Source organism: Oryza sativa, chromosome 9, assembly GCF_034140825.1.
Source record: "Oryza sativa Japonica Group chromosome 9, ASM3414082v1".
Taxonomy (NCBI): domain Eukaryota; kingdom Viridiplantae; phylum Streptophyta; class Magnoliopsida; order Poales; family Poaceae; genus Oryza; species Oryza sativa.
The window spans coordinates 16,809,710-16,823,095 of NC_089043.1; the positions used below are offsets into that span (position 1 = coordinate 16,809,710).

Sequence of the window (13,386 nt, forward strand, 5' to 3'; positions counted from 1 at the left end):
TTTGTTATTAGTTTTATCATCATAATCTAGGTGGACAAGGCATATATATATGTAGCTGGGAAAATATTGGTAAACAATTAATTTCAGGGAGCAATTACTCCTATGAGTAGCGACGAATTTTGTTTCAATTATGATATGAAATGATCATGAAAACACTAGTTGAGGACGTCGATAAACTTTATAGTATTAGCTGGTGGCTAATTAATTGCCCACAGAAAAATTAGGCTGTACTTCGGTCTCATGCAGCACACGAAATAAATTGGCGTGTAACATAAAGTTGCTACTATATATTTGTTTTGACATGTCATCGTACCGGCCAGTCCACCCAAACACGTGCCACCTATGAGCGCACGTACGTGCACCATACTTCTAGGTGCTCGTGAAATTTTGTAAGATTCCAATCTTAAAGAACTTTTTTTTTCTCCATGGCCTTTTGAAATAAAATAAAATAAAATTTACCCTTGAAATAAAGTAATTATTTCAATCCGGTACCATTATAGGGAAGATTGGAACCATGCCATTATAATTTTACAAAATTTAAGATATGTCATTCTGACCCACATGTCATCGGCTCATGTGGGTTCTACATGTCATTGAGATACCGATGGCATATTTCAAACTTTGCAAATTATAATGGTATGATTCTAATTTACCCTAGTTTTTACCGGAAATAAATCTATCTAAATCATTTATCTTTTCTAATTCAACGTATCATATATATATATATATATATATTTATACTATTATCTTAACTATTTATAGTAGAATATTTTTTTTCATACTGATAACGGAACTCATAAACTAATGGTTAATATTACTTTTGGTGATAATACTCCGTATAGCTAGGGTAGTAAGGGTCTGTTTAGATCCCACTAAAAATTTTACACCCCGTCACATCGAATGTTTGAACACCCATATGAAGTATTAAATATCGGGTAAAAAATAACTAATTGCACAGATCGCGACTACTTTGCGAGATGAATTTTTTAAGCCTTATTGCTCTATGATTTGACAATGTGGTGCTACAGTAAATATGCGCTAATGACGGATTAATTAGGCTTAATAAATTTATTTCGTGGTTTTACTGATGGATGATGTAATTAGTTTTTTTATTAGTCTCCAAACACCCTATGCGACACCCTATATAATACCAAATGTGACACGTCGAAACTTTACACCCCTGATCTAAACACCCCTAAATGTTATTTTCCCGTGATTTTGAACAGCTCATGTCTTTAATTTGACCTACACCGGAGTTCTGCCGGTGCTGACTACTATGTTTCCTTTTTCTTAGCATAAAAATGCATCGGTCAGCGAAAACTCAAAATCTGGTGGGGGAAAAGGTTAAAGTAAGTTCTTCCTTACTTTAACCGGCAGCCAATCTGCTGGAGTAGTAATTAATTAGCATGTGGTTTAACATTATATTCGGTCAAAATCACCAACATTCTTCCGAAGAGTACCTTTAGATCGTTGAGTAGCATTATTGGCAACGTACTTAACCTTTTGCAAGTTGGCTGTAATTATATTGAAAGAAGAGAATGAGGTCGGATAACAATAAATGCCCACTAGACAATTTCTGCATATGCAGTTTTGTATCGTGATATTTCGTCCTTTGCAAGTTGGCTATAATTGAAAGAAGAAAGAGGTTGGATAATAATTAATATATATACCCATTAGAGAAATTTCTGGTTATGCAATTTTGTATCGTCGTACCCTCTCCGTACTAAAATGTTGTAACCTAGGATAGATCCACAACAAATCTAAACGAAAGTTATGTCATGATACGTTGTACTGGAATGAGGTAAAAGGAAGTATTAATCTGTAAGATTTTGACATGGTATATCCCAACAAGGCTAATTACTACTGTGAACAGATTATGCATGTACCAGATGACGGGCGCCGGTAGCTTAGCTAGCTCCATCAGCTTTCATTTCGTCTTGGTGGAAGAAAAAGAAGTGTACATTCAATTGTAAAGCTGTTTATACACTCCTATAAATATGGCACAAACCTTGTCGTCCAAACCGCGAAATTAATTAACGCTTTACACTAAAGCTCGCAGCCTCGCACGTACGCGGCACTCCTTGTTGCCACGCTGCACAGAGCGCGACGCCGCGCGAGTTGTCGCGGCGACATGAGGAAAGGCGCCGCCGGAATGGCGTGCACTTGCTCGGCGGCGGCGGCGGCCTCCGCTCTTGTGAAGCTTCTTGTTCTTGTGGCGGCGGTGGCGGCGACGACGTCCGCCGGTGGCGGCGACGAGCCGACGTACGAGACCAAGTCCATAGACCCGAGCCTCGCCGTGATGACGCTGCCGGCGCCCGTGACGGGCCCGGAGAGCCTCGCCTTCGACGGCCGCGGCGACGGGCCCTACACCGGCGGCTCCGACGGCCGCATCCTCCGCTGGCGCGGCGGCCGCCTCGGCTGGACCGAGTTCGCCTACAACTCCAGGCACAAGTAAGCTAGCTATATCTATCCAGAAATTTTATGTTCTTAGAAAACTACCTCAAGTTACCTTCAAGTTACCTAAATTATGTTAAAATTTTTGGTAGCTCGATATATAGTATATGAAGATATCAAATTAATTTATTTTTGAGAATTACACACTAAAACATAGACACCCAAAACGCACACACACTCACCCCTTTGGACACACGCACCCAAATCTTAAGCATATTTAAAGACTAGACCGGCAAATAGTTAACATTAATTTTATGATAGATAATATAATATCTCGTGGTATTTTTTTAAGGATTATAAAATTACCCATATCTATGTGTCTAACTGCGCCGCATGCACTAGAACGCACTGACGACTGACCAGCGATTTGTTCACCCACCAGGAGCGTCGGCGTTTGCTCGCCGGAGAAGAAGCTGGTGGTGCCGGAGAGCGTGTGCGGGCGGCCGCTGGGGCTGCAGTTCCACCACGCCTCCGGCGACCTATACGTCGCCGACGCGTACCTGGGCCTCCTGAGGGTGCCGGCGCGCGGCGGGCTGGCCGAGGTGGTGGCGACGGAGGCCGCCGGTGTGCCGTTCAACTTCCTCAACGGCCTCGACGTCGACCAGAGGACCGGCGACGTCTACTTCACCGATAGCAGCACCACGTACCGGAGGAGGTACCCCAAATCAAATCAATCATTCAACCATGTTCATACTGCACAGTGTGCATGCATGCATCATGCAGTTAATCGTGTGCCATGCTAGGTTGCCTGCCCGCCCTGCTTCCTGTCTCCGGAAAATCTGATTATTTTTTTTTCGTTTACATCACGAAGGTATCCGTAAATATCCCAACAGATATAGATGATTTTGTATTTTATCTAACCTTTGCCACGAACCAAAATACATCCTAACATACACTCAATAGACAGGATTAGTAGTAAAGGTTGCTACGATAATTTTATATGTGTTACACTTCTTTTTTGAATGGATATGTGTTACACTTTATTAGTTAGTGTATGGTTTGCTATAACAGTGGTCGTGTTGTTTTTTAAAATTCTATTTCCTCCATCCTAAAATATAAAAATATATTTTTAGTATAAATTTGAACTATAAATGTAGCTATGTTTTTGGACGGGGTATCTGGTTTAGTCGCAACTCAATCTACCAAATAAATAGGCATGTCATATATATTTTGCTTTGGGTAGCTGCAAATGTAGTTATGACACGCGGGCCAATATACCAGTAAAGCATATCTTAAATGTATATCTCAGATTAAATATATACCTAACTAAACAAATTGTGCGCACCTTATCTTGAAATGGTAAATTATGGCAACCAATCAAACTGACCCTTCAACCAATCAAACTAGCGCACCTTTCGTCTTTCGTCTGGCACCTTAGAATTTTGAAACCGTACATTCAACCTCCCAAACTTAACAATACAATTCATATAACCCTCTAAGGTGATTTTTGTTATCTAATTTATATATATATTGGATGAGTTTTACTACGTAACATACACATTAGACATATATGATAGAATTTCCACTTGAATATTTCTTCGCCCTATTTACTCTCACTTACAAACTACCAACATAATACTAGTTTGGCATCACTATAAAGTATAAATCGATGATTGACGATATATATGTTATTTAAAACCGCTCACTTAAACGTCCAGATATACAAAACCACTGTTCAAAATCATTTTAAGAGTAATATAAAAGTTTAGGGGGTTCAGCGTTCGGATTTAATGTATTGGGTATTGATAGACTTTCATCTAAAGTTTATGTGGACGTATGGATTTTTTTTTCTAATTTAGAAACCAGCGTAGTGCAACAGGCACAATAACCGCTAACCACGGCTAAATTTGTAATGAAAACAGATTTTAGCATACAAACTATTGTTATCTTGGCATGCAAATCAAGTAGGTTTATTTATTTATTGCTCTAGTTGTTTGTTGAATATGAGTCAATGTTTTTCATCGTACGCAATTCGTTACTACCATTAATTAAGTATCTTTTGTCCTACAACTGTGCGAGGCAGGCCATGATGCAGTTTTATCCTGCGAATTAATTAAGTAGACAGTAATTAAAATCCTTGGAACAAATGTTTGATGAGGTCTTTTTTTTATCAGCAATTAATGACTGGAAATCATAGGTAATAGCTTACTATTATCCTCTAGCCAAATACTCCCTCCATACTCATAAAGGAGGTCGTTTAGGACAGGGACACGGTTTACAAAGAACAACTTTTGACTTCTTGTTTCTATAAAAATATTTATTAAAAAGTGATATATGTATACTTTTATGAAATTATTTTTCAAGACAAATCTATTCGTATAATTTTTACATTTTCAAACTTAACAACTTGAGAGTTATTTATGATTTATATTTCTAAGGTTTGACTTAAACATTGTCCTAGACGATTTTCTTTATGAGTACGGAGGGAGTATAAACTTACGTGGATGAAAAAGGTATAAAAAAAATTAAGGGTGTTGGCTCTAATATAAGAGCTAACTCAACTCGTGCTCCAAAACAAATACATTAAATGTTATAACTAATATATTATATATGTTACCTGCTTTTAGTTGAACTAATATCTACCGGTGAGCTCTACTATTATGAACTTGTTCCAACGTATGGCCACCAGTTGGCTATGGCATGACCTATTGACCTTTCCCGACATAATGCCCGAAATTCACTAATGTATACTCCAGATTCCTCAACTGTATGCCATCACATCACACATAATCAGACAGATCTCCTGTCTATGTATGCATTAATTCGTGAGCTTGATTGATCCAACTAGCAACCGAATCTAACTCTAAAATTACTAAATGATGAAAGAAAAACAACGATATATATAACGTTTTTGTGTACTGGGAGGAGGTATATTATATTTCGATTTATCTCTTTGCTACTCCATCTGTCCCAAAATATAAACATTTTTAGCTATAAATCTGAACGACTGTATGTCTAGATTATTTGTCCAGATTCATAGCTAAAAGTTATTAGTTTTGGAATGGAGGTGGTATTTAATTAACTTTTGAGCTTCTAAAAGAGTGTACCTATATTAGCGCAAAGTTAATGGAAACTTAAAAAAAACTCTCCAGTAAAAAAATGGAGAAAATTCATCTTGTGCCTCTAAAATTTCACCATGCCCTTGATATCACTTATATTTTCCATAACCCTAAAATTTTCTTGATGCACTATATGCCCCTGATTTTCTTTATCTTTATATATGCCATTTGTTAGTACGTTGACTATTTATTCCTTTTGAATTGATCCTATATTGCCTTTGACATATAACAAAAGCGCATAATTTCCCATATACGGGTTTTTGGTTTATGACATGAAAATAAGTGATAATTTTACCAAAATCACTAAAGTTTCAATTATTTGGAAATTTGAAAGGTAAATATCAATAAACTGGAACACTTAAAATTTTATAGAACCATATTTTTATTAATTTGTTAAAATTTGATTTTCTTTTTTTGCTTTTCAAATTTGATACAATTGTTTTTAAAAAAACTTAGTGATTTGTTCATTTCAGCACATTCTATTAATTATCTCATAATTGAAAAGTATTCTTTAGTTTCTTTTTTGTTGGGGGGGGGGGGTTATCACTCTCGGTTTATGAAGTACTCCTTCTATCCTCAATAATACTCAAACCATAGCATCCATGAAGAATTTAAGGAGGAAGACAAAAGATTAAAATGCCTCTAATTAATAGAAAAGTTTTATCGGTAAATTTGTAGGTGATGGGTACTAAAAGAATAAAATTTCTCAATTTTGCGGACCAATGATAAGTTAGAAGGTAGGAGTTAAGCCCCGTTTAGATCTCACCCCAAAATTTTTCGCCCTGTCACATCAAACGTTTAAACACATGTATGAAGTATTAAATATAGGCTAAAAAATAACTAATTGCACAGATTGCGACTAATTTGCGAGACGAATCTTTAAAGCCTAATTTCTCCATGATTTGACAATGTGGTGCTACCGTAAAAATTTGCTAATGACAGATTAATTAGGCTTAATAAATTTGTCTCGTGATTTACTGACGGATTTTATAATTATTTTCTTATTAGTGCCCGAACACCCATGCGACAGCTATATAATATCCGAGGTGACACGCCAAAATTTTACACTCTTGGATCTAAACACCCTCTTAGTTTATTCTTGGATAAAACTAAAACTCTAAAAGTTGGTTTATTTTGAGACAAAGGGAATAGGAAACATGACTATTCTAAGAAAGTTTAAATGGTGAAAGTTATTCGAGTGGTGAACTCTACCAAAATAAATATGAAATGATCAATATAAAAACTTAGGAGCATATAATGGATTGAACAAAACTTTAATAATAGAACTGATTGGATGAACAATTAAGGTATTTTAATAAAATATGATTAATAAAGTATTAAAACTATTATAACACTTGAAGAAAATGAATTTGTTTGATTAATTTAAGAAACCTTTTTATACATAACCAATCGTTTAGTAGTTCGAGAAGAAGCGTTTAAACGAGCGAGTAGATCAGCTTAATATGATCATTCAAACACAGTCATGGTCGGTGACTCCGTGTGAAGCCACATGGGAATTATTACACCTGCAACTGAACACATTGTCTTTACACACAGACAAGAGCACAGGCTAGATATAAGAAAAGCTGTAAGAAATTGACAAATTGCCAGCTCATTTAGAATATGGAACACTGCATTCATCCGGCCCGCATGTCGTGTTATCAGTAGGGAAACTGATTTCATCTCTCGAGAAAATATCCTCTCGTTTTGTGCATGTCATCTAAATAGTCATAAATTTTATTTTTATAAAAATTGGCAACATAGATTAATATGAAATATATCACTCCACAAACATGTAAGTTTAAATTTAACTTTTACAAGTTGTAAAAAAAATAACAAATATAGCTGCGAATGTACAATAACTATTTTCAGTTTAATTTGATCTGTTTGTTGCAGCTTGTAGAAATTAAATTTGGTCTTGCATGTTTGTGGAGTAATTTATTTCATATTAATATATATTTTCATTTTTTTTCAAATTTTTTAATATCTATTTAGATGACATGAAAACAACGAGGGGATATCCCCTCGAGGGATAAAAATCCACTTCCGTTAGCAATACTACTATTAACTAATCAATGGGCCATCCCATAATTATTGCTCCATTCGTTCTAAAATAAAAATATTTTTAGCATAATATCAAATCGAACATTCCTAACTTTAACTATTAATAGCAAAAAAAAAAGATCAATAACGTAAAATTAATGTTGCTAGATTTAGCATTAAATAAAGTATCATAATATAAAATTCTTTTTATTTAAATCCTCTTATTTTTATAGATAATTATTTATTAAAGTAGCATATCGAAATCTAAAATTATTTATATTTTTGGACGGAAGGAGTAGCAATTAATCAATTTAATAATTTGTAACTGATGGTCTGCAGCCAGTACCTGCTGGTGGTGGCCATGGGTGACGAGACGGGGCGGCTGCTCCGGTACGACGCGCGGCGGCGGCGCGTCACCGTGCTCCACTCCGGCCTCCCCTACCCGAACGGCGTCGCCGTCAGCGACGATGGCACCCACGTGGTGGTGGCCCACACGGGCCTCTGCGAGCTCCGCCGCTACTGGCTGCGCGGGCCGCGCGCCGGCAAGTCGGAGACGTTCGCCGAGGTGCCCGGCTACCCGGACAACGTGCGCCGCGACGGCGACGGCGGGTACTGGGTGGCGCTCAGCCGCGGGGCCGACAATGACGACGTAGCGCCGACCGTGGCCGTGCGGGTGACGGCGGCGGGGAAGAAGAAGGGTGGAGGCGCGGCGGTGGTGGCAGAGGCGCTCGCCGGGTTCAGCTTCGTGACGGTGAGCGAGGTGGCGGAGCAGAATGGCACGCTCTGGATCGGCTCCGTCGACACGCCGTACGCCGGCGCCGCGGTGAGGGGTCGCCGGTGACCATGTTCCGTCGGGCGGTTGGTGGTGCCGGTGTGCGTTGCACGGTGCAGCTACCCTGATTAAATTTCGTTACATTTAGTACATACGATGTGTGGTCTAATCTTATCTTAACTAATTAAAATATTCATATTTTTTCCTTTCGTCACAACAAGAATTTCGTCCGTAAAGTCTTCAGTTTGTGCCCTACGTCCCCGCACGCGCATCGCGTAATACTTTTGCAGATTTTTTTGGCAATATAATCACAACAATTTCCTAATCTACAAAGCCAGGCCCACCATCCAGCCCAAATAGACCGGGTAATCAGTTTTTTTTTAGGTAATCACATCTATTTCACCGTTTTTTTCTCCAATCAACACGGAACACAATCTAATTGGGGCCCTTCTAATGGGCGATCGATTTCCAGCGATTGCGTTGGGCGATCAGTTCGCCCCCCTCCCCCTATACTCCTCCCTCTTCTCCCTCCTTCCTCCTCCCCTTCTTCTCTTCCTATTATAGTACACCACACAAAATTTTTTAAAAAAACAAAAAGTTAGAAAAATTTATGTATAGAAATAATATATATAAAAATTTGAATTCAAATTCAAATTTGAATCAGGTATGTAAACTTTAGACTTGTAAACTTTGGGTCTATAAACTTTAGGTGTATAAAATTTTAGATGTATAGAAATACTACATATAGAAAATATTTGAATTCAAATTTGAATTTGCATTCAAATTCAAATTTGAATTAGGTATGTAAACTTTTAACTTATAAACTTTGGGTCTATAAACTTTAGGTGTATAAACTTTAGATGTATAGAAATATTATATATAGAAAATATTTGAATTCAAATTCAAATTTGAATCGGATATAATTCAAATTCAAATGTGAAACGGGTATATAAACTTTTGACTTATAAACTTTAGGTCTATAAACTTTAGGTGTATAAATTTTAGATGTATAGAAATACTATATATATAAAAAATATTTGAATTCAAATTCAAATTAGAATCGGATATATAAACTTTTGGTCTCTAAACTTTAGATGTGTAAACTTGAGGTGTATAAACTTTATATGTATAAATTTACTAAAATAGAAAAGTAATGCGGTGCCAAAAAAGGAAACCAGGTGGAGGGGTGGAGGGAGGGAGGGGGGAGGGGATTGATCGCTGCCCCATCCCCAGGGCGATCGATCGCCGAACAGCATTCTCGATCTAATTGATCTATTAGGTGGGTTTTGTTCTAGAAAATAAGAGATAACCAAATTTGATTCCATCGATAGAACAGAGTGCCAACCAAATCCTTCCCACGTATTCTCCCCAAAATTAAAATTTCCTAAATTCAAAACCCTAATTTTTAGTTTCCCCAAATCAAGAACCCTAAATTCCCAAAATTGCAAATCCCGAATCAAAACCCCAAATCAGTGCAAACCCTAAAACAGTTGGGGCATAAATCACGGGATCAGGGCTCGCCTGCCTGAGTTGGCCGCACCAGACCGGGGCTCGCCTTGGCGTCGACCCGCTGCGCACCGTGGGCTTAAGCTCCGCTAGAGCCATGCATGGCATCAGCCCGCCACGCACGGGTACACCGCCGCAATTGCCGCTCCGCCGAAGCGTCGTTGCCCCGCCGAAACGCCGCCGCAAGCGTGTTTCGCCGCCAGTAGGGGTATCTCAGCAAGCTCGAGGGAGGTGAATCCACCCAGCGAGCTCAGGGGAAGTGGATCCGTCGACGGCGGGCTCGAGGGACGTCGGAAAAGGGGAACGAGAAATAGCCACCGGAGCTGCCTTTCGTCGCCGGGGTGGAGACCTCTCTGCCCCACACGATGAGGATGAGGAGGAAGACGAAGTGTTTTTCATCTCCCCTGCCTTGAGTGTTGACTCGAGTGAGATGGGTGGAGGGAGAGAGTAAAGTAAGGGCATGTTTAGCTGCGAAAAGAAAATTTTTGGTTGTCACATCGGACGTTTGACTAGATGTTGGAAGGGTTTTTCGAACACGGATAAAAAAAACTAATTTCATAACTCGCCTGGAAACCGCGAGATGAATCTTTTGAGCCTAATTAATCCGTCATTAGGACATATGGGTTACTGTAGCACTTATGGCTAATCATAGACTAATTAGGCTCAAAAATTCGTCTCGCGATTTCCTTCGTAACTGTACGATTAGTTTTTTAAAAATTCAATATTTAATGCTCCATATCTGTGTCCAAAGATTCGATGTGATGTTTTTAGGAAAAACTTTTTGGGAACTAAACATGCCCTAAGGATAAGAACAAAATATAGTCTAGGGAGAGAGATGAATGGAAGAAAGGAGACTACTGCTGCAACTGCTTTCTTAATTTTCCTCACTATCCACTCTGCTCTTTAATTTTGTTTTTTTTCTCTCCGTCTACTCTGCTTTCTTTTTTTCGATATTTGACATCAAAATGTGATTTATAAATGGACAACAATACTACCATAGAAAAAATAATAACACTAATTTATCATTAAACAAACTATCATAATATGCAACTTTTTTATTTAAAATATTTTACTTTTATAGATATTATTGGTCAAATTAGCATATTGAATACTGTGCCAGAGTCTAAAAATGCTTATATTATATTTTGGGACAGAGGGAGTATATAGTACAATTTTTATGTGCCACGGTTTAGACAGTTTAAATCCCCACATTTTTTCACATATCAGAGCACGTTTACATTAAAAAAAATATAATATATGTATCTCGTGATTAGGATACGTCATCAATTCAACTTAACTTATTTTCTTCATGTACCAATTCACGAATATATTCAACAATTGCATTATACATAGCATAAGAAAATAAAATTTCTATGTGTTGAGATTCGGATGTGCCATCAACTCAATTCCACTCATTTTCTTCATGTAAATAGTTCTGATCAAATTTCAGCCACCCTGTTATTACTCGGTGCAACGCACAGGCATTTTGCTAGTATATATTAATTGACTTGATTAGTACGTGTATTTGATTTGTACATTCAAAAATGTATATTCAGATTTAGTCCATCTTTAAAATTTTGTTCATCCATTTATTAGATTAAGTTTATATACATATATATATATATATATACATATATACATATATACATATATATATATATACATATATATATATATATATATACATATATAATCCAGTAAGCTCACAATATTATAACTGTATTTGCAAGGTGAACCCATGGTTTTCATTTTTCAATTCATTTTATCAAAATCCTCCATCCCAAACAGTTTCTTCCCTTTTTTTTGTCATCAAAAGACATATCTTCGTGATTCGTGTGTTTTGGTAGCATTAGAAAAACATTGCTACTTTAAACAGATAAATAAGGTCATGTTTAGGTCGTGTGCCAAAATTTATTTGAAGTATATGGACACAAATTTGAAGTACTAAATGTAGACTAATAACAAAATAAATTATAGATTCCGCTTGTAAACTGTGGGACAAATTTATTAAGCCTAATTAATCCATCATTAGCGAATATTTACTGTAACATCACATTGTCAAATCATGGCGTAATTAGGCTCAAAAGATTCGTCTCGTAATTTATATGCAAACTGTGTAATTGATTTTTTTTATATTTAATGCTCCATGCATGTGTCCAAAGATTTAGTGTGACAGAATTTTTTTGATGTTTGAAAGGAACTAATCACTGCCTAAATAAATGGGCCGTAAGCCGTGCACTCATGGGCTTAGGTTGGGAAACCAAGATAAATCCAGCCTTGTAGATAAACAGGTCTACGGCAACAACGCCCACTGCTCCTCGAGTTCTCGCGCCTTCCGCCGCTGCCGGCTGATAACATCTCGCCGCGCGGCCGTGGCTGTGGCCGGGGACTAGCTCCATCAGCTTTCATTTCGTCTTGGTGGAAGAAAAAGAAGTGTATTCAATTGTAAAGCTGTTTATATACTCCTATATTTATAGTTTTCCTGAAAACTGTAGGTAATAAAAAGTAGCCTCTTTTTAGAGTGACATGATATATATATATATATACACAACGATATATATAGTCCCAGCTGTCATAGGTATTGAATGTCTTAGGATAATATTTGGTTAGTACAGCTTTAATAATCAGTTTTATATTTAAATAAGTTGTATATATAATGTAGTCCATCTGTTTCAAATTACTTGTCCTTCTATACTTGTTTTTTTTCAAACATTTTAATCTTTGATATTAATGAAGAGCCTGGAGTTCCACTCGAGGCACTCAAGACTGTTATTGGTCCGATCTTTCAGTGAGTTGAGATAACTACGATTTGGGAGACACGTTGACGACCCGACTACAACCGTGCAAGACGTTGCGTTGCGCCTTAGCGATCGATACACCTCTCCGTGGGTTGTTGATCTTGCCGGTGCAGATCAACCTTATTCCTGCAAGCAAATCGAAGAAACAAGCAAGAACAGGATAAAAACAATCTGATATTGCAAATAGGAATTGAATACAAATGATAAGTTGGGGTTCTGAATACAAGCAGACGGACGGTCTAGTCGACACGCGCGCTGCAAGGAAGTAGCAATGGCTAAACTTTCATCTAAACAAAACCCAAGAAACCCTGAAGGGGTATCTAGCTATATATAGGGGTGGGAGGACGATCTAGGGGTGCTTAGGGTCGTGCTCCACCTGGTTGGGGCGCACCCCACATGGGCCCCACCTAGGCCGGGGTCCCAAATGAAGTTACAAGCCCATAGGCCCATTATAGGTGACGCAGCACCTTGTTCCTGTGATTCCGGCCACACGAGATGGAATTTGGAGATGAGGCTGGATCTGTTGGAAAGAGGGCTCCGAGAGCTTTCCATCAAGTACTCTCAGGCCAAAAATGGAGGTCGTATGCAGATTCGGCGGCCGTTTGAAGTCAGTAGTGTAGTAGGTGGCCGAATCGGATTCCAGCACTTGACGACTTAATCTCGATATCTTCTTGTTTATCCATAATGTGAGCAATGGTTACATCTGTGGTAGCCATGGTCACATCAATTAATCACTAAGCTCATAACATCATAA

At 38.0% G+C, this 13,386-nt stretch overlaps 1 protein-coding gene across 1 annotated transcript; it reads left to right on the plus strand.

The window, feature by feature from the left end:
* Window positions 1–2,131: 2,131 nt before the first annotated feature.
* On the plus strand, window positions 2,132–8,545 carry LOC4346902 (protein STRICTOSIDINE SYNTHASE-LIKE 10). The gene is made up of 3 exons (XM_015755842.3): window positions 2,132–2,451; window positions 2,837–3,109; window positions 7,896–8,545. The coding sequence occupies exons 1-3, from the start codon at window positions 2,132–2,134 to the stop codon at window positions 8,395–8,397; spliced, it is 1,095 nt and encodes a 364-aa protein (XP_015611328.1). The 3' UTR covers window positions 8,398–8,545.
* Window positions 8,546–13,386: the final 4,841 nt, after the last annotated feature.

Excerpts from the sequence above, each read along its gene's own strand:
- LOC4346902 (XM_015755842.3), top strand. The coding sequence starts at position 2,132 with ATGAGGAAAGGCGCCGCCGGAATGGCGTGCACTTGCTCGGCGGCGGCG. Across the intron at positions 2,452-2,836 it reads GCCTACAACTCCAGGCACAA|GAGCGTCGGCGTTTGCTCGC; the intron begins GTAAGCTAGCTA and ends TTCACCCACCAG. Across the intron at positions 3,110-7,895 it reads AGCACCACGTACCGGAGGAG|CCAGTACCTGCTGGTGGTGG; the intron begins GTACCCCAAATC and ends GATGGTCTGCAG.